Source organism: Carlito syrichta, unplaced genomic scaffold (assembly GCF_000164805.1).
Source record: "Carlito syrichta isolate Samal-C Ts95f unplaced genomic scaffold, Tarsius_syrichta-2.0.1 Scaffold305570, whole genome shotgun sequence".
Taxonomy (NCBI): domain Eukaryota; kingdom Metazoa; phylum Chordata; class Mammalia; order Primates; family Tarsiidae; genus Carlito; species Carlito syrichta.
Window position 1 is genome coordinate 401,894 of NW_007249666.1, and position 22,343 is coordinate 424,236.

General features: G+C 37.6%; 1 protein-coding gene across 2 annotated transcripts in view; it reads right to left on the reverse strand.

The window, feature by feature from the left end:
• The window catches only part of FNIP1 (folliculin interacting protein 1), a 150,442-nt gene extending 128,099 nt beyond the window's left edge, over nt 1-22,343 (reverse strand). For both annotated transcript variants that reach the window (XM_008061748.2, XM_008061747.2), the window contains exon 1: nt 22,128-22,343. In XM_008061748.2, coding sequence (XP_008059939.1) covers nt 22,128-22,219 — 92 coding nt within the window. In that variant the 5' untranslated portion in view covers nt 22,220-22,343. The remainder of the gene's footprint in view (nt 1-22,127) is intronic.

A 22,343-nucleotide genomic window follows, 5' to 3' on the forward strand; every position in this document is an offset into this window, starting at 1 on the left:
CTGGCATGGCTCTGGAGAAAAAGGAACGCTCCTCACTGTTGGTGGGAATGTAAACTAGCTCAACCTCCATGGAAAATAGTGTGGCGATTTCTCAAAGAACTAAATACAAGCTTCCATATGATCCAGCAATTCTCTCTCCTGGGACTATATCCAGAGGAACATAAATCGCTCTACAAAAAAAGACACCTGCATCTGCATGTTTATTACCACACTATTCACAATAGCAAAAACATGTAACCAACCCAGATGGCCATTGAAATTGGACTGGATAAAGAAAATGCTATACATATACATGATGGAATATTATACAGTCATAAAGAAGAACAAAACCATGGCCTTCGTAGCAACTTGGATGCAATTGGAGACCATCATATTAAGTAAACTATCACAAAAAACAAAGAACTGAATACTGTATGTTCTCACTCATAAGCAGGCCCAGAACACTAATCACATTAGCACAAAGGTGGGAGCAGCAGTCGCTAGGCACTGCTAGGAGAGGGACAGAGGGAGAAAGGAGAGGGGCATGTGGCAACTCCTCCCACTATCAGGGGGGGAGAGAGTCAGCTAGAAACCCAAACTTCACCTACATGCATCCTACTTATGTAGCAAATCCTCACTGGTACCCCACAACTTGAAAATACTGTAAATAAATAATCAAATAAAAAACTAAAAAAGCATCCATTTTTCTTCAACTAATAACATTTTTTGTTTAAACTGCATTGACATGGTTAAATTCCCAGGGCCCTCAGTTCTTTACAGATGAACCAAGTGGCTGGTATCATCACTTACAAAAGTATCTTGAACTTGATGAAGTTTATGTTGAGAAATAAAGTTTAGACTTTTTTATTTTAGTTCAGTTTTTCCACAAACTTTTTTGTTTGTTTGTTTGGTTTTTTTGAGTTGGAGTCTCACTCCATCACCCAGACTGGAGTGCAGTGGTCACTCCCAGCCACCACAGCCTCGACCTGCTGGGCTCCGGCGATCCTTCCACCTCAGCCTTCCGAGTGGCCGGAATTACAGGCACACGCTACCACACCTGGCTAATTTTTTTTAATTTTATTGTAGAGATGAAGTCTCGCCTGCCCAGGCGGGTCTTGAACCCACGGGCTCAAGCAATCCACTCACCTCAGCCTCCCAAAGGCGCGGGATTACAGGCTGAGCCACCGAGCCCGGCTCCACAAACTTTTTAAAGTCCCCTTGTTACTATGCATATCATGTACAGAGCACAGTACTTTGCCAGATTATTAGAATAAAATCTCATAATTTCTCTTTCTACATTTCAAAAACATGCATAATCTTATACTACTTCAAGTATATGATGGATGGCATTTTTAATGTTCATTAGGAAATCCCCTCTGAAGTAGAATGTATCCGTACAGGAGAGATACATGTTAAAAAAAAAAGTCTAAGTAAGCAAAAAGCAAAAGATAATATCTCATAAAAAATAAAAAGTAAAAAACAAAAATAACATCTCTTCAACAAATGCTGCTGGATAAACTAGATATTCATATGAAAAAAGATAAAGTTCAGCCCTACCTCACTCCATATATAAAGATCAACTCATAATCTTAGATCACAGACCTAAACATAAAAACTCAAAAACAGTAAGATTCTTAAAACAGAAGAACTTTATGATCTTAGGGTAATACAAAAACTTCTTAAAACACAATAAACACTTACTATAAATTTTTAAAAATATAATAAACCAGACTTTATAAAAAGTTAAGACTTCGTATCTTTGAAAGACACTACTAAAAAATAAAAAGGCAAAGCAGAGATTGAAGAAAATGAACAATTCATATATCTAAAAAAGAATTTTTATTCAGAATATTTAAAGAGTCTCAAAAGCCATAATAAGAAGCAAATAATTCAATTTTTAAATAGAAAATTGAGAGTTACTGCAAATAGATATAGGATTTCCATTTATGTGATGAAAATATTTTTAAATTGTCACGGTTGGACAACTTTGTGAATAAACTAAAAAACAACCAAATCATATATTTTAAATGATGAGTTAATTGTATAATATATGAATTATGTTTCAGTAAAGCTTTATATTTTAAAAAGTAGGCAGGATTATTGGATGCAGGCATAAGAAATGAATGATATAACCTGTATCAACTTTAGTTTTATCAGATGCTTTTAAAATTGAGATCAATCACACCAACAACTGTGGTAGATAGAACATCAATATTTTCAAATCTCCAGGGACCATCCACTGTTTATAAACATCTCTTAGTGTTGTATTCTCTACTATCTGGGCCTAACTTACCCATTGAAAGTGGACTAACATAACAAAATCTATGTTCAAGCAAACCTGTATTCCTCAAAGTATCTTGAATATATCTGTGATTTTGCATCTTTGTGACTCTGCTCAGGTTAAATGTGAATCCTGCCTAGAATCCTTTACCTGTTTGTATTTGTCCAAATCTAACCATCTTCCTTCTAGCTAAAGAAAATCTATCCTGCTTCTACTTACTATAGCACTTCACACATTTTTTCTGGTACCTAATGTAAAATAAGTTATGTTATATTCACATTTTAAAAAAATTTTAGATTCAGGAGGTACACATGTACGTTCATTATGACATATTGTGTAGAGGTAAGGATTGGGTATCAGGTGGCCCATTATCCAGACAGTGAACATTGTGTCCCATAGGTAATTTCTGAACCGTAACTGCCCTCCTCCTCTCCCCTATATTCACATCTTAACTCATCTATTAGACTCTGAGTTCCTTGGCAGCATCTTTTTTTTTAAGATGTGGGGTACAATTCAGAATTAGGTACATACGTGGTCGTTTGGGACTCCCGTTGATTCCCACTTCACTTGTTTTGGGATCAGGTACCCTTACTGATGTTACATGCCTCCCCCACCCCCGCCCCCCAGCAGTGTCCTGCTACTGCCAATCCCTTTCTTGTAGTATTATGATAAATGTTCAGGATCCACTTATGAGTGAGAACATGTGGTACTCGGTTCTTTGTTCCTGTGATAGATCACTGAGTATGATAGACTAAATCCATCCAAGTTTGCAGCATCTTTGTATCCAGAAAATTTGTCATAATGCATAATGGTAAATTTGTAAAACTGTACTGCTTCCTGTAATCCCAGCATGACTAATGTCACAGAAGTACCTTTGCATATTTTACATAGAAAGGTCTGGTTTTACATGGCAGAAGATAAATATACTACAAAGTTATATTTGAGTTAAATATTTAATTCTGACACATGTGCAATTTGTGTTACATAACATATTTAGGAATGTAATCTATATAACTCTGGAACCATCATATAATGTATATGCCAAACATAGAAATACTGAAGAGAAACTATCAGTTAAAGTATTCAGCATCTGTCCACCAAAAGATATACATAAGAATATCCATCAGCACTATTCTTAAGTTAAAAATAAGAAACAACCCTTCGGCTAGAAATAATTCTCCATCAATAATAAAATGGATAAATAAATAGTTGTATAGTCACATAAAAAATACTACACCGCAACAACTACTATTACTTGTGACAATATGGATGAATACATCTGAAATATGTTGAAAAGCTAAACAAAAGAGTATGTGATTACAATATGATTCCATTGTGCTCACTTCGGCAGCGCATATACCAAAACTGGAACAACATGACTCTATTTATATACTCTTAAACAGACACAAGTAACCTGTATTGTTAGAAGTCAAAATAGTGGTTGCCCTGGGCAGAAATGAAGGAGAGTGACTAAAAGGGGAATGCAGTAGGCTTCTAGGACACTGGTAACATTTTTTCCCTGTATCTGGGTGCTGATTATGTAAGTGTATTCACTTTGAGAAAATGTACTGAGTTACAAGTTTATGATCTGTATGCTTTTCTGAATACATATTATACTTAAATAAATTATACTTTAGACTGAGTGCAGTGGCTCAAGCCTGTAATCTCATTGTTTTGGGAGGCCAAGGCAGAGGATCATTTGAAACCAGGAGTTTGAGACCAGGCCAGGCAATACAGCTAGAGCCTAGTTTTACAAAAAGTTTTTTTTTAATCATCCAGGCATGATGGTACACACCATAAAATAATAATATAATTTTAAAAGAATAATAATTCAATAGTCTCAGCTATTTGGAGTTGAGGCAGGAGAATCACTTGAGCCCAATACTTCAAGGTTATAGTGAACTATGATCACACCAGTGCACTCCAGCCTATGAGACAGAGCACGGTACAGTTTCTTAAAAAGAAGAAAGTTAATTTGTACTTAAAAAGTAAAAGAACAGGGAAACAGAGTAATGAGATAAAGAAAAATTCAACTGTTATATAATGTTTGGAGTCTCCTGCTGTTCCTCTTACAATTGTCAGTTGACTCTGCTTATCATAACCCCTCCAATTCTTTATAGGCCTGAAGGACCCTGTTGCTACAAATCAAAGTAGTCATCTCTGCAACACTTACTTTTCATAATGTTGAACAAATTACATCATGTTAGCTTAACTTTCATAAGGTAAATGCAGAACAGAGAGCCAAGCATAATTCTATGAATTATTAAAAAGTGTATCTCGTTAATAAAAAGAAACATTACATAAGATATATAATGGAAAGAGGGGAGTATTCAGAAGGAAAGAGAGGCAATGGTCAATCAACGTAGTATTATTTGTAACAGCTAAGGAAAGTCCATCAATGGACAACTGGTTAAATCAGCTTCTAAACCCATTCAATAGATTACCTTGCAGCTGTTAAAAAGAATGAAAAATCTCTTTAGGGTGATCACCATGATATATTAAATGAAAAAAGGAAAGTGCAAAATAATGTGTAAAAGAACACTACTTTTTTATAAGAATGAGGAGAGATATACAGAGATGCATTTGCTAACATTTTCAAAAATAAAATGAAAACAAAATAAAAGTTATTATAGGGAGAAAAAACAGAAGAGATGGGAGCAGAGGCTAGAATTATGTGGATTACTTTGTTTTATAGTTTGACTTTGCAACCATACATGTTTTACATAATGTTTTAGAAATTAAAACAAAAAATCCATCAAAGATATGAAAAAATAAAGAAATTAAACCTATTATATACCAGTTGGTGGCATAAACACAAAAGAATTATTTTGAGACTTCAAAATACAAGATCATAATCTAAAAATCAAAAAGCACCTCAAGGAAGTCTGAAACTGCTGGCAGTGTTATTTTGAAGCCATTATATATGTTATAAATAAACTGATTAAATAAATATAGTAATACTGTGAAGAGAGGATTTTCAGCATAAGAGATAAAATATAAAACTTTTAAAGCTAAATTAAAACATTACAAAATTTAACTTGAAATGCAACTATCACAAATAACTCATTTTTTTTGAACAGGAAAAATATTATGTCATAATTTTGTCCTCTGAAAATCCTAGGGCCCTTAAGAATTATGCCAAATCTACTCTGCCTGTGCGTTATACAAAGAACAACAAAGCCCAGATGACAGCACATCTGTTTACTGAATATTTTAAGGCCATTGTTGAGAACTATTGCTCAGAAAAAAAGATCCCATTCAAAATGTTACTACTCATTGAAAACGCAGTTGGTCACCCAAGAGCTCTGATGAAGATGTACGAGATTAATGCTATTTTCACACCTGTTAACACAACATTCATTCTGCAGTCAAGGGATAATTTTGACTTTCAAGTCTTACATAAAAATACACTTCATAAGATTATAGCCACCATATATAATTGCTCCACTGATGGATCTGGGAAAAGACAACTGAAAACCTTCTGGAAAGGATTCATCATTATAGATGCCATTAAAAATATCTGAGGCCGGGTACAGTGGTTCAGCACTTTGGGAGGCCGAGGCAAGAAAATTGTCTGGGCCCGGGGGTTTGAGACTAGCCTGGGCAACTTGGTAAGAGCCTGTCTCTACAATAAATAAAAAATTAGATGGGCACAGTAGCGCGCGCCTGTAGTTCCAGCTACTTGGAAGGCTGAGGCAGAAGGATCGCCTGAGCCCAGTAGGTCCAGGCTGAGGTAGCCGTGAGTGTGCCACTGCACTCCAGCCTGGGCGACAGAGTGAGACTCCAACTCAAAAAGAAAAAAAGATTTTTGTGATTTACGGGAAGAGGTCAAAATATCATCATTAGCAGGCGTTTGGAAGATCTCCAAGCCTCATGGACGACCTTGAGGGGTTCCAGATGTCAGTGGAGAAAGTAATGCAGATATGGTGGAAATAGCAAGAGAACTAGAGTTAGAGTTAGAACTGGAGCCTGAAGATGTGACTGAATGGCTGCAATCTCATGATAAAACTAACAAATGAGGAGTTGCTTCTTATGGATGGAGCAAAGAAAGTGGTTTCTAGAGATGGAATCTACTACTACTGATGATATTGCGAACAATGTTGAAATAACAATAAAGGATTTACAATATTACATAAACTTCGTTGATAAAGCAGCAGCAGGGTTTGAGAGGACTGGATTCCATTTTGTCTTCTGCGTCAGGGTCTCACTCTGACTCAGGCTGTAGCCCAGGCTGGAGTGCAGTAGCACAATCACAGCACACTGCAGCCTTGAACTCCTGAATTTTTCTGCCTCAGTCTCCCAAATAGCTGGGACTACAGGCACGCACCAACATACCTGGCTAATTTTTGTAAATTTTTTGTAGAGACGAGGTCCCACTATGTTGCCCAGGATGGTCTTGAACTACTTGAGCTCTTGGGCTCAGGCAATCTCCCCGCTTGGTCTCCCAAAGTGCTGGGAGTTTACAGGTGTGAATCACCGCACCTGGCCTGAATCCAATTTTGAAAGAAGTTCTGCTGTGGATAAAATACTATCAGTATTGCATGCTACAGAGAAATCTTTCATGAAAAGAAGTCAATCAATGAAGAAAACTTCAGTGGTGTCTTATTTTAAGAAATTGCCACAGCTACCCTAGCCTTCAACCACCACCACGATCAGTCAGCAGCCATCACACTGAGGTAAGACCCTCTACCCACTGAGGTAAGACCCTCTACCCGCAAAAAGACGACAATGCACTGAAGGCTCAGGTGATCCTAAGTGTATTAAAACAATAAAGTATTTACTTTTCCAGACATAATGCTAAAATAAACTACAGTGTATAGTTTAGTATACATAACTTTTTACTGTAAGCATAACTTTCACATTTTACTCATGCCTACAATTCCAGCACTCTAGGAGGCCAAGGTGAGAGGAATGCTTGAGTCCAGGAGTTCAAGAGCAGCCTGGGCATCATAGTAAAACCCTGTCTCAAAAAAAAATTACAGAAACTCACATGACGTGGTGGTGTACAAAAGGATCACCTAAGTCCAGGAGGCCGAGGCGACAGTGAGCTGTGATCATGCCACTACACTTCAGCCTGGGTAAGAGTGAGATCTCCAACTCAGAAACACACACACACACACACACACACACACACACACTACCACCATGAAATTTCAGAGTGAAAGAAAATCCCAACAGCTTCCGGGGGGTTAGAGTTAGAGTTTTTAATGTCCTTAGCTGCGATATTGGAAACCAGAAGACAACAGAGAAATGCCTTCAAATTACTGAGTTAAAATGGACCTCAACCTAGAACTGTGTATTTACTTACCAGACTGCCAACCAAGCATAAAAATAGAATGAAGACATTTTCATACTTGCAAAGTCTAAAAAATTTATCTCCCACACACACTTTCTCCGGAATCTCCTGGATAGGTATGTTCCACCAAAACCCAGGAATAATCCAGAGAGGAAGAAGCCATGGAAGACAATCAATGGAAAATTAAAAAAAAAAAAAAGTCAAAAGAAGTCCAAGATGAAGACAAAGGAAACCTCTGGACAACACTGTGGAGCAAACCTACAGACAGCACCAGCAGTCCAGCCTGGAGCTGAAAAAGGATGGGCAGTTTCAAAAAAGACATATCCAGGAAGAAAAAATATGAACTGAACAATTATCTGACAGATAATATCTAAGCGATAAATTGCTCTGAGAGGTGTTTTATGGAGTTGTAATGTTATGGATATTATGGAAAAGTACTTAGGTAGAGAATTCAAAGAAAACAAAGCAAGCAAACAAACAAACTCAATTGCCTTCAAGAAAAAGTACAAAAACCAAAATTAACCAAAAATTTTAATATTGGAAGAGTGAAGGGTAAGGGTATATATGTGTATAAGACCTAAATCTTTACATTTAATTCTCAGAACAATGGATAAACAAGAAAAAACAATACACTAAGTTTGTTTCAAAATATAAATGTAAAAACCCAAAGAAACAGCAAAATAATTGAAAAAGCAATAGCTTCTAAGATCAGGACTGAGTTTGAGGAAGGGTGAGATTGAGAACTATGAATATAAGTAAATATAATATATGAACTAAGAATGTAAATAAATTCTTGATATAATGCTGTTGGGTGGGGCAAAATTCAACACACAAAATTTGAAGTCAGATTATAACAAGTAATGACTTTCACCAGCTAGCCAGTCAGGAGTTCCATAACTGAAGCTGATCATGTAATAGCTGGTGCATTAACATGGAGTTTTACTACCTAATCTTTAAACTATGTTCAAGTATTTCTGTGATAAAAATTAAAAATATTAGCTGGGCGCAGTGACACACACTTGTAGTCCTAGTTACTCAGGAGACTGAGGTGGGAGGATTGCTTGAGCCGAAAACTTCAAGTCCAGCCTGGGCAACATTGCAAAACCCATTTCTTTAAAAGACAGTTATTAATATTTAAGTTATTCACAAATGATTTCTATTTCTATATTTTAATAAATATGTAGTTTATAAGTTTTATATTCTAAAGTAACTAGGAATTAATCAAAATTAATACAAATCCATATTTGTGGGAATCATATCAACAGACTCCATTATATTCACCTTTTCATTAATTTCACAATCTGCAGTTTCTTGATATAAATGGAAATCCTTAAAAATTATATAATGGATCACAACAAGGTAGGAAAGCAGGCCAAAAAGTTGCCAAGAGCCTGCTAGCTGAATCCTCCAAATGGAATTATAACTCTATAAATTGTGATGGCTCATGATTCCATACACTCTCAATACAGACTCTGCCACTCTAACCACTAGGATTACACTAGGGAGAAGTGAAAGTAGTCACCTTTGGAGTGACTTGAGATAAAATGGTGTTGTGTCATGGGATACACCACATTGAGTAGTGTGAGCACAATGAACCAGGTCCCTAGAGCTCTATGTCACCAAGAGCTAGGTTATTTATATTGTCCCATAACGTCTGTTTAACAATCTTAGAAGGTCTAAGAATGAAGAATGCCCAAACGGGAAAAAGAACTCCGTAGTACCTCAAAATCTTGTGTGTTCTTGAAACAAACTCTCATTACCCAAAAAAAGTTCATTAACTCATACTTTTATCTATTTAGCAAATACTGAGTATGTCAGAGAAGACACCTGCATACGCACATACACACCAATTGTACTAAGTGTCATGAGGGATATAAATGAAGAATATAACCTATTTTAGGAAATCAGGTCATCCTTATAATCTTTAAAAAAAAAATCAAAACAACAATAAAATTTTCCTTTAAATTGGTAAACGATGACGTCAAAAAAAAATCTGCTTAAATTGCTCATTGAATGAATAACTTTAAGCAAACAACCTAATACAGGAACATCTTTTGTTAAATGAATTAGAACTTTTTCAACCCAGTGACTTTTTAATTCATTTATTGATTCATCATTCATGTACCGAATGCCTTTTCTGAGCTGGGCACCAGAAGTACAGTGCTAACCAAGTTAGCGGAAGGCCATGCCCTTATGGAACTGACAATCTAGTGAAGAATACAGATACATACAAATGCAATAACAACACAAGAAAATAATTGCCACAGTGGAGAAATACAGGAAAAATGTGGGTTCTACTGGAGTTCTAAAGATAAGTCTGTTGTAGTCGTGGTATCCCAAGTAGTATGCAAACACATGAAACAGATTATTCTTAAGAAACATCAGTGGTCCAAATCACAGCCTACACCCAGAGGAAAGATTGGAAAGGAAAAACTGGGAGATGAGAGAGTGCTATAGTTTTATGTGAGACCTACCTCCCTTCTGTTCCAATCAGATCAAATCCATCTCCCTTGCCACAGTAGCTGAAACAGTCCGTGCCTAAGCCTATCAGGGCATGAATGAGTAAGTTCAATGGTGATACAAACAGTACAGAGTTTAGGACTTTTGTTAGAAATCCTAGAATATAAAGTCTGTCTTCTAGGTTAAGTGGTGTGTGCTATTCTGGCATTATTTCATGAAAAAAGAGAATGAAGTCTGAGGACTTAGGAAGTAAGTGCCAGAACTCAGGCTTGAAAACCAAGCAGGCTGACCTCAGAACCAAGAGACACAGACACGCACACACAAATTCACCACAGGACTACTGGGGCAGGAATCAGAACTTAGGTTCATCACACCAGCTACAATGCTACAGAAGGCCAATAGGCCAAACTGAGGAATTTGGACTTTGTTAAGAACAAAGACTCTGGAACTCAATCATTTGAGTTTAAATCTTAATTTCATCACTTAACAGCCATATGACCTGGGGCAAGATACTTAATTTCTCTGTGCCTCTGTTCCCCATCAACAAAACAGGACTATTCAGAACTACTTTACAAAGCTATTGTGTGGACTTAAATAAGTTAGTGTGCATATTAAAATAGTGTACGGCACTATTCATTAATGAGGAGTCAAGGTTTCTAAGTGATTTGATGAGAATTATGGTCTAGAAAAATCAACTCAAAAGAAACAGTGTGGAGGGAACACACAAGAGGTAGGGAAGTAATGGCAAAATTTTAAGAAAGGCATTAAGGGTCTGAATGAGGTGATGGCAGTGGAAAATGAAAAAGAACTGAAGCTACTGAAGAATTTGAGTCAATGGGACTTAAATGACCAAATATCATAATTAAGGAGAAGAAGAAGTAAACAATTATCTCTGATTTTCAACCTGACAGACTAAGAGAATAGCAATGCCAAAAACAGAAAAAAAAAAAAAACTGGGAGAGGATAGTTTAGGACACTTTTAAATAAAAGAGATTCCAGAGTGTTTTACATGGGAAGTTATTTTAAACAAGCTTTTCTTACAAAATAATTTAAACTCAGCAGGATTGAAGATGATAAATTATTACTTTAGTAAGAAATGAGATCTATTTTAAAGCAGTATTTTTCTCTAAACTTTTTTTCAGTCAACACAGTTCTAAAAAACAAATCTAATTCCACTACTTAGGAATGAAAAAGCAAATCAAATTTACAATAAAAAGCATTATATTTGCATTTTTTTACCATAAAATTAAACTCGAAGGACTTAATATTGACACCAGAGCATTACAAGTAATTACAATTCTCAGCTTCCCATTTTAATAAGATATGATCCCATATATTCTCTACAAAGAATATAATAACTTTCTACTACTACTATTGTAGTATTAAAAAGTGCAATACATGGAGAGGTGGGTTTTTCTTTGCTTGCTTGTTTTGAATCAAGGTCTCAATCTATCATCCAGACTGGAGTGTAGTGGCATCATCACAGCTCACTGCAGCCTTGACCTCCTGGGCTCAGATTCTTCCATCTCTGCCTCCTGAGTAGCTGGAACTACAGGCACGCATCACCATACCCAGCTAATTTTATTTATTTATTTATTTATTTATTTGGTAGAGACGGGGTCTTGCTGTGTTGCCCAGGTTGATCTTGAAGCCCTGGACTCAAGCAATCCTCCTGCTTTGGCCTCCCAAAGTGCTGGGATTACAGGATTGAGCTACCATGCCTGACCTAGAAGTGGTATTTTAAAAATAATAAAATTGTATCATAAAGACCATAATACATGCTGGTAAGGATGCAGAAAAAAAGAAACTTTATATACTGTTGGTGGGAAGGTAAATTAATACAGCCACTATAAAAAACAGAATCGAGTTTCCTCAAAAAGCTAAAAACAGAACTATAGTATGATCCAGCAATTTCCCTACTGAATATATATCCAAAAGAAAGGAAATCAGTATGTCAAAGAAATCAGTATGCCAGTGTGTCTGCCCACCCATATTTACTGCAGCACTACTCACAATAGCCAAGATATGGAATCAACCTAAGAGTCCATTAGCAGATGAATGGATAAAGAAAATGTGGTTATATATACAAAATGGAATACAATTTACTCATTAAAAAGAATGAAACTGTCATTGGCAGCAACATGGATGGGCCTGGAAGACATTATGTTAGGTTAAATGAGTCAGGCACAGAAAGATAAATACTGCATGTTCTCACTGATACGTGAAAGTCAAAAAAAGTTTATCTCATTAGCAGAAAGTAGAATAGTGGTTACTAGAGGATAGGAAGTGTAAGGGAACAGGGTGCATAGTAGGAGGTTGTTTAATGGATAAAAAATAGCAACTATACAGGAAGAATAAGTGCTAATGTTCTACAGCAGTGACCCCAACCTTTTTGCCATCAAGGACTGGTTTCATGGAAGACAATTTTTACACGGTCAGGGGAAGGGGAGATGTGCAGTCAAACCTCACTGCCAATGTTAATCTGTATTTGCAGCTGCTCCCTAGTGCTAACATCTCCACCTCAGATCATCAGGCATCAGATTCTCATAAGGAGCGTGCAATGTAGATGCCCTCCATGGACAATTCACAACAGGGTTCACGCTCCTATGAGAATCTAATGCCAACACTGATCTGACAGAAGTAGAACTCAGCTGGTAAAGCAAGTGATGGAGAGCGGTTGTAAATACAGATGAAGTTTCACTCATTTGCCCACCACTAACCTCCTGTTACGCAGCCTGGTTCCCAACAGGCCACGGACCACTACTGGTCCATGGCGAGGAGTTGAGGACCACTGTACTATAGCACTGAAGAGTGACTATAATAAAAAATAACTTATTGTATTTTTTTCAAATAGCCAGAAGAGAAGATTTTGAATCTTACCAACACAAAGAAATGATAAAGACTTTTTTTCTATTAATCAGTATTTTTTATTATGGTTTTGTGGGGTACAGTTAAGGGTTAGGTGTACAATTACGTTTCATTCAGGCACCCTGTTGATAAGAGGTGTTTTCCCATCCCCCGACAGATATTTGCTACTGTTAATCCCATCCCCCTCCCCCCCCATAGTTTCCCAGTACCGTCAGTCATTTTCTTATAGTATTACATTGGATGTTCAAGGTCCATTATATGAGTGAGAACATGCGATATTTGGATCTTTGTTTCTGTGAGAGGTCACTCAGTATTATAGACTCTAGTTCCATCCAGGTTGCTGCGAAATTCATGATTTTGTTCTTTTTTATGGCTGCGTAGTATTCCATTGTGTATATGTACCACATTTTTTTAATCCAGTCCTCTTTTGATGGGCAGCATGGTTGTTTCCAGGTTCTTGCTATTGTGAACAACGCTGCAATAAATATACGTGTGCAGGTATCTTTTTTATAGAGTGATTTGTGTTCTTCAGGGTATATTCCCAGTAGGGGGATTGCAGGGTCATATGGAAGGTCAATTTTTAGAGCTTTTAGGAATCGCCACACTGCTTTCCACAGAGGTTGCACTAGTTTACACTCCCACCAACAGTGTAGAAGTGTTCCCTTTTCACCATACCCTCTCCAGAAGCTGCTATTTTTTGAGTTGTTGATAATTGCCATTCTGACTGGAGTTAGGTGGTATCTCAGTGTGGTTTTGATTTGCATCTCCCTGATGATTAGTGAGGTTGAGCATTTCTTCATGTGTTTGTTGGTTGCTCGAATGTCTTCTTTTATGATAAAGATTTGAGGTGACAGATATACTAATAATCCTGATTTGATCATTATACATTGTATACATGTATCAAAATATCACTGCTCCCCATAAATAAGTACAATTATGTCAATTAAAACATATATTTAAAATAAATAAAATAAAAATTCTTATAAGTGTAGAAAACCTTTTTAAAATCACATTAAAAAAACAAAACTTCTGAAACATTCATTCTTTTGTTTTTTTTAGATGACAAGTTCCATTTATCTTACAGTATGGCTGTTTTATTTTTCCCAATTACAAAGATTGATTCTTATTCTTTAAATACCTTAACTCATTCACGATCACTGACATGAAATTATGTCATTCCAAATTCTGTTCCTGGTTGCCACTGACATGAATTTACATCTTTGCGAAATCTGTTTCTGGATAATATATTCGGTTTATAATCCAAATAAAAATACAAAGTACAGAAATGCTAGTCAGAGTGATGTCTGAGGCAAATACTGGATATGTCTACAACTTTCAGCTGCACTGTGAAAAACATGACAATTTAGGAAAGACCATTTCACTTGTGCTTAACGACAGAGGTTTGCAGCAACCAGCTTCAAATTTTTTTATTTTCACCCACAATCAGTATTAGGAAAGTGAAAATTTTGCTGATTGCAAATGTGTTAAATTCTGCAAACCCACATCAGAAATCTTCAAAATTGGTAGTATACCGACTTTTGCCACTTTCTCCCAAATGCTGTCACTGTTTTTACTCTCATTAAAATATAATCCTTAAAACTATTGACAATATTATGAAGCTACTTTTAAGAACATCAGAAGCTCAAAATGTGACATAAAAATCAGAACACTGAAAGTGAACAAAATAGCATTACAGATTGTTTGCCCTACAGAGCAATATAAGAGAGTTTAAGTAGCGAAGTAATTTCTTTACCTCTCATTTACTCTGTACATCTCACTTTCTCCCCCAAACATTTCTCTTCCCCACAAAAAAACCATCAAGGTTACCAATTACCTCCATCTTGACTAATCCAATGGACACTTTTCTGTTTCTCATCTCACAAGACCTGTCAGCGACCAGCATACAAAACAATTTATCACTAGCATTTTTTAAACACTTCCCTTTCTTGGCTTCCTGAATACCACACACCCCTGGCTTTCCCCCATCTCTCTGGTCATTCCTTCTTTGTATCTTCCTCTCTCAGATCTGTACATTTTAGATTTCCTCAGGGTAAAGTCCTGGGTTCTTTCCGCTTCTCTATCTACACCCTTTTGGTGGATGATCTCATCTACTCTGCAGTTTTAATGCTGATCATACACCCCTGCAGTTTTAACGCTGATCATACATCTTATCTCCAATGCCAACCTCTACTAGATTCACTTTACTCTCTACCAGATTTACTTTATTTTTTAATTTTATTTATTTTTTTGAGACAGGGTCTTACTCTGTTGCCCGGGCTAGAGTGCAGTGGTATGATTGTGGCTCACTGAAGCCTCAAATTACTGAGCTCAAGTGATCCTCCTACCTCCCACCCTTGCTGAAGACCCCTGAGTAGTTGGGACTATAGGCATGAACCACCATGCCTGGCTAATTTTTTTTATTTCTTTTTTTTTTTTTTTAGAAACAAAGTCTCACTATGTTGCTCAGGATGATTTGGAACTCCAATCTCAAGCAATCCTCCCACCTCAGCTTCCCAAAATGCTGGGATAAAAGACATGAGTCACTACATCCAGCCAGATTTACTTTACTAAACTGTCAACTGGACATCTCTAAGTAGATATCTCATCAGCTATTAAAACTAGACCAAATATTCAAAATAAAACTTCTGACTCTCTCCCTCTGCCCTTGAAATTGTCATTTCATTTACTCATTGTACAAATATTTACTGAGCAAATGCTCAGGTATTGTGTTGTTCACTGGCACAACAATATGAACTTGGAGGAGACAGATTATAAGTAGTAAAAAGAGCTATGATGGATATAAACAGTATGTTCTAATAAAGAATGGGGACAGGGCTGCTATTTTTGATAGCATGTTCAAGATAGGCCTCTATAATATCATTTCCCTCAGAAAATAGCATCTACCTAGCTGCTTTAGCCAAAAACCTAAGCATCTACTCCCCAAAACAACCCATAAGGTGACTCTATATAGTTTTACTCCACAATAGACCTTGATGCGGAACACTGAAGAGAGAAGGAACAGTGACAAATGTCACAGAAGGAAATGCAATAAACTATGAAAGTAAGTTACAGTTGGCCTAACTCAGTCTAGAAGAAATCAGAAAAGGCTTTCTGGTGGGAGGGATAATTAGAATAAGCCCAGATGATCACTACAAAAAGGTATAGGAGATTATGTCAAAAACAGGGAGTAGTACAGCATGGCACATTCCAGAACCTAAAATAAGGTAACAAAATCTTAGAAGGGAGAGAGTAGATTAAAACATGGCCAGAAGAAAGCAAGAAGATATCAAAGACTAATGAGATTATGTAAAAAGGGAACAGAAGTTAACCTTAAAAAGGCTTCCACCGGCCAAATATGGGACAATTTGACAGTAACGGATTAAAACACATTAAAATCCAAGAGATCATGGTGATCTTAAAAGATGATAACTAAAACAAAAAACCTTCACTGTATACCTCATTACCAGTTACTCTGGAAAACGATAAAAGGAAATGATCAAACTTGGTTGCTGCCTTTTCTGTAGCAAAGAGTAACCAAATAATTGATAAAGGAAAGTTCTTCTACAAAGAAATGCAAAAAGAGTTAGAGAATTGGGATACCACCATTGTGCAAACTCTAACAAAACAACGAACTCAGGCAATAATCAACAAAGGATGTTAAAACCACTAATCAAAGGAGGAATTTTATAACAGAAGAGTAAGTCTGACAGTACCTGAAACCACAAAAAGTGGGACACAACCAGACGTGTAACTCAGATGGATAGGAAGTACACAGCAACATCTAAGAAATATTTTTATTTTTAAAAAAAACAAAAAACAGAACCTAAACCTATGTATCTAAAACTAACTGAGTTTTCAGAAAAGACAAGAAAAAGAGGAATAAGTTATTATCAGTAGTTCTCAAACTAGAGCATCAAAATTACCTGGAGGGAGCTTTTCAAAACATAGATTGCTGGAAACCAGTGAATTAAAGGAAACCATAAGAAAGCAAAAGTCAAATACAGAAGGTGGGAAATTTCATATTTTAAAGGTGAGGCTGTTATAATATAAAAATTACTTAAGGTGCATAAATGGAAATACAATATACAGACTCTTAAGACTGATTCAAACACACCAACTGTGAAAAGACATCTTGAGACAACTGAAGATATTCAAATATAGACTAAGAATAGCTTATATTAAAGAATTTCTATTAATTCTTTTAACTATACTGTTTGTATAGTGGCTATGTATTTATTAAAGTGACCTTATGTAAAGAAAAAAAATGTCAAGGCTAGAGAACTGGCAAAGGCCACACAATACAGAATTGGCAAAAGTTACACTTTAAGGAATTCAGGTTCAAACTAAATATTTTTATTTATTTATTTTTTTGAGTTGGAGTCTCACTCTTCACCCAGGCTGGAGGCAGTGGCATGCTCCCGGCCACTGCAGCCTTGACCTACTGGGCTCAGGCAATCCTTCTGCCTCAGCCTTACAAGTAGCTGGAACTACAGGTGCACACTACCACACCCAGCTTATTTTTTGATTTACTGTGGAGACGAGGTCTCGCCATGTTGTCTAGGCTGGTCTCGAACCCCTGGGCTCAGGCAATCCTCTGGCCTCTACCTCCCAAAGTGCTGAGGTTACAGGCTTGAGCCACCACACCTGGCCCAAACTAAGTATTTTTACATGAGAATGGTGTCATCATAGTAACAACTTCTGGTTCCTGAAAGTCATGTGCTAAACACCACATTACGTACTTTACGTGACTTATCTTTGAATCCTTAAAATAATCCTATAGTGAAGATATTAAATTCTATACACTATCCTGTCTGCTGATCATGATCAGAACTTGCATGTTTTCCTAGGTATGAGGTGTTGACAGTAGTTTGGGGAAAGGAAAGAGTGATGGCAGAAAAACCAATTAAAAGATTGTTTGAACAGGTTAAGAATCCCTGCTACAGAGAACAGATCAAATGTTCATACAACTGGAATATAACTGAGCATCTCTAATCCCAAAACCCAAAATCTGAAGTTCTTTGAGGATAGACATGACACAGTGAAAAATTTTACACCTGACCTCATGTGAGGAGTCACAATAAAAAAAAACACTGTAAAAACTTTGTTTTGCCAGGTGCTGTGGCTCACACCTATAATCCCAGAACTTTGGGAGGCTGAGGTGAGAGGACTGCCTGAGCCCACAGGTTCAAGACCAGCCTGGGCAACTTGGCAAGACCTCATCTCTACAATTAAAAAAAAAAAAAAATTTGTCGGGCATGGTGGTGCATGCCTATAGTTCCAGCTACTTGGAAGGCTGAAGTAGAAGGATCACCTGAGCTCAGCAGGCCGAGGTTGTGGTGGCCACTGCACTCCAGCCTGGGTGACAGAGTGAGATTCTAACTCAAAAAACAAAAAACTCTGTTTCATGCACAAAATTTTTTTAAATATTGCATAAAATTACCTTCAGGCTATGTGTATAAGGCTATGTGTATAAGGCGAGCATGAAACATAAATGAATTCATGTTTAGACTTGGGTACCATCCTCAAGAGATCACATTATATATATGCATATATTCTAAAATCTGAAATACTTCTAGCCCCAAGTATTTGGGGTAAAGGACACTTAATCTGTACAACAAAAAATGTTTTTTGAACAAAATATTATGATCTACAGTCATTTTACTTTAAAACAACATTCTTAACCAAATTAGATTTTTTTCAAGAATTTATTTTTAAAGCAATCATTTGTCTATGTACTGCAGTTATTGGGTTTATATTTAATTCTTCTTACTTTCAATGGGAGAAAAAATGGAGAAAATGTAAAGCAATATCTTCTCCTAGAAAGCACCTTCTTTCCCAAACTCTTGAAATGGAGAAAGCAAATTACTGTTTCAATTCTATAAATGACTGAGAAAATATCCTCCCAATTAGTCTTCAAATTCATCTCCAGTTCAAAAAACTTAAAAAAGCACAAAGAAATCTATTAGGTAAGGGTTCTTAGAGTGGAAGACTGAAGGAAAAGGGGGACATCTTTTCCAATGGGGCAACCATGAAAGACAATACGGAAAAGCTCAAAACTTTCTTTATCAAAAGTATTTCCTACCCTAGAGTCTTACCAGGCCTTGTATATTAGTTACTCTAGGAACTGCCTTTAGATACTGAGCTACAGTGAGTTGCCAATGGCTATATGTGCTCAACTTTGATTTATCAGCTTAAGCTAATTAGAACAAAACCAAAAACATGATTCTAGAAAGGAAAGCATGGTATACTGAAATGAAAACGAATGTTAGTCTACTCAAAAACCTACATTACATAGGAAGATGCTAAACATCTTAGGGAAATGCAAATAAAACCACAAGATACTACTACAATCGCTATAATGAAAAGATTCAAAAGATTAAGACAGTAAATTTTATGTTAGGTTTTTTACCACAATAAAGGATTTAATTTTTAAAAAAGACTAACAAGATCAAGTATTGGAGAGACGGTAAAGCAACTGCAACCTTCACGCATTGTTACTGGCAATAAAAAATGGTACAACTATTCTGGAAAAGTTTGGCAATTTTTTTTTTAAGTTAAACACAACACTTAGCAAATGATCCAACAATCTGACTCCTAAGTATCCAGCCAAGAAAAATGAAAATATATGTCCGCATAAAGACTTGCAAACAAACATTCACAACAAGCATTGTTCATAAGAGCCCAAATCTGGAAACAACCCAAATGTCCTCCAACTAGTGAATAAATTGTGGTATATCCATATAATGGAATACCATTTGGCTATAAAATGGAAGGAACAAAATGGATAAATCTCAAAATCATTCTGAGTGAAAATAAGCCAGACACAAGACTATATGTAATATTACATTTAAATGCAAAGCTAGAAAAGTCTAAACTTTTGCCAGAAATGACAGAAAGCAGGATCAGTGACTTCCCTGGGTGAAGTGTGGTTAGGGACTGACTGCAGCGAGCAATTTTCTGGGTAACGGAAACCTTAATTGGGGTGGTGGGTACACACTATATAAGTAAAATGCATTCTTATTTTACTGTATATAAATTATAGCTGTAAGATTGTAAAAAAAAAAAGTTGGATTAATTAGATCTACAAGTTAAGTCATGTGACCTTAACCAGAATATTCCTTTTTTCACATGTACAATTGTACACATTTTACTTTTAAAACAGTCAATTCTATATTGCAGTTATTGTTACTTCCACTGAAAAAGGTATTGTATAGTTATCCGTATTGCTACTTGCCCTATCTCTTAAAATTGTTGTGAAACAGCAAATGAGATAACCGACGAGAAAGTACTTTGACTTTACACACCTATACAATACACATTACATTTTTTTTTGAGTTACAGTCTTACTCTGTCGCCAAGACTGGAGTGCAGTGCACCCTCCCGGTCACCGCAGCCTCGACTTGCTGGGCTTCGGCGATCCTTCTGCCTCAGCCTTCCAAGTAGCCAGAGCTACAGGCATACGCTACCACACTCGGTTAATTTTTTTTTTATTGTAGAGACGAGGTCTCGCCAAGTTGCCCGGGTGGGTCTGAACCCGCGGACTCAGGTAATCCACTCGCCTCGACCTCCCAAAGTGCTGAGATTACAGGCTGAGCCACCGAGCCCCGTTCATTTTTTAAAAATAAACATGAAAATGTTTTTTTCACATGAGTGAGTTAAGACCCTTGAAAACTTGGGCAGAGTCAATCTCTGCTCAGAAACAGAAAACATTTGCCTATTCAAGTGTTACCTTTAAAAAAAAAGTTTTCAAGAAGTTTATTTAGAAAGTAAATAAGAAAGAAAAGGAGAGGGGAGGGGGCCAAAGCTCCAAGTGTTACCTTTTAAATATCCCTCCAAAACCTCCTTCCTATTGTGTCCTGAATTACCAGATGGTTCAATGTAGTATATAATTTAATCTAAGATGCATTTTCATTTTTAAAAGGAAAAACAGTAAAGAAATGTTTAAAGACATGAGCATAGCATGACATTTATTTTCCAGGTGAAAATAAATACTGTCTTTTTCTAAGTTTTTTCTAAGCACTTTTCCAAGATGTTCACAACTCAGATTTCTCTTCCCCTAACAGTAAGTTAAATATCTTTCAATTTAATACTTAAATTCCACGTATATTGACTGAATGTTTCCTGATGCGATCTGATAGGCAAGAGAGGGTGAATAATTTTAAGAATATAAAAACTTAAACTAGTGTGACACATTTACACACTTTTGCCTGTTGCAAAATTTGACAGATTCTCATTTTTTTCCCTACTACGACTGTACAACTGGGCTCTCTGCTAGTCTACTAAGTTTGAGTGATATTTGACATTTAGCCTAGTTATATTCGCAAGTTTCCACACTGTAATAAGTATGAAAGCTGTTTGGGAGGGACATAACCTCTTTTTCAAGTGCAGTTTCATGGCCAAATTTTACCTTGAACCCGGGTTCGTATCAAATCTCACCATTCTAAAAAAGTTACTCTGCCAAGCAACAGGTACTACAATGAAAAATTAACAAAGCCTGTAACACCACAAAATATTTTGCTATCGTTTTCAACTGGGTAACAGTTCTGAGGAGGGCGATTCTACGGCTAAGTCCAACGCCAGACTTCACTTGATTCGGTCCTGCTTCAATCAGCTCGGCAGCAACCCTAAACTCTTAGTTTTCACATGTTTCCTTCGAGAACATTAAGGCCGCTCGGTCCGGTAACTGCACACTTCCAGTTTTAGTGTCCGACAAACCTGAAAGAACAGCACCCTGCCCGCTCGCTCCTCCAGCCTTCTCCACACTCGGAAGGTTGGCCAAACGTGCCGCTCCCTCCACAACGCCAAGCGAGCTGGAATGGAGCGCCCAGAGGACGACTGGTCACGGGGAGGAGGGAAGTATTTCTCGGCCGGAGGACGGCGGCTGAGGTCCAATCCAGCCCGCGCCCAACTCTACGCGGTGCCAGGAAGGCGTGTGGACCCGACGCCCCAGGCCGCGGCGCTGGGTCCGGAGGGGCAGAGTTGCGCGTGGCTGCGGGCAGGACGTAAACAAACCGAACGGAGGAAGGGGGAAGGGGCAACGCGGGGGTTGGAGGAAGAAAGGGGCTAGATCCTCACTCCAACCCGCCAGCCGAGTCCGTCGCCGGCTCCACCCCACCGTGGACCAACGGCTGGTCCCAGCGCGGCGTTCCCGCGCGAGCCTGAGCACCGAGGTCCCGACACCTCTGGCGCCCGGAGCCCAGAAGGGTATCGGCCCCGCGCCCCCCCGACCCCACAGCGCCCTACCTGAACGCGCAATCCGGGTCCCGGGCGTCTCGGCCAGGCGCGCCCAGCCCGCTCCTCTTGCTGAAGAGCTTCTGGAACAGCGTAGGGGCCATGCTGCCCGCGTCCAGGCCGGGGTCGCTCCGCTGGGCGCCTGCTAGGCCCCCGCTCCTAAAGCCGCTCCGCCACCCCCATGGGCGCCTCAGTCATATGACAGAAATTAGTCACTTCAAACGGCCA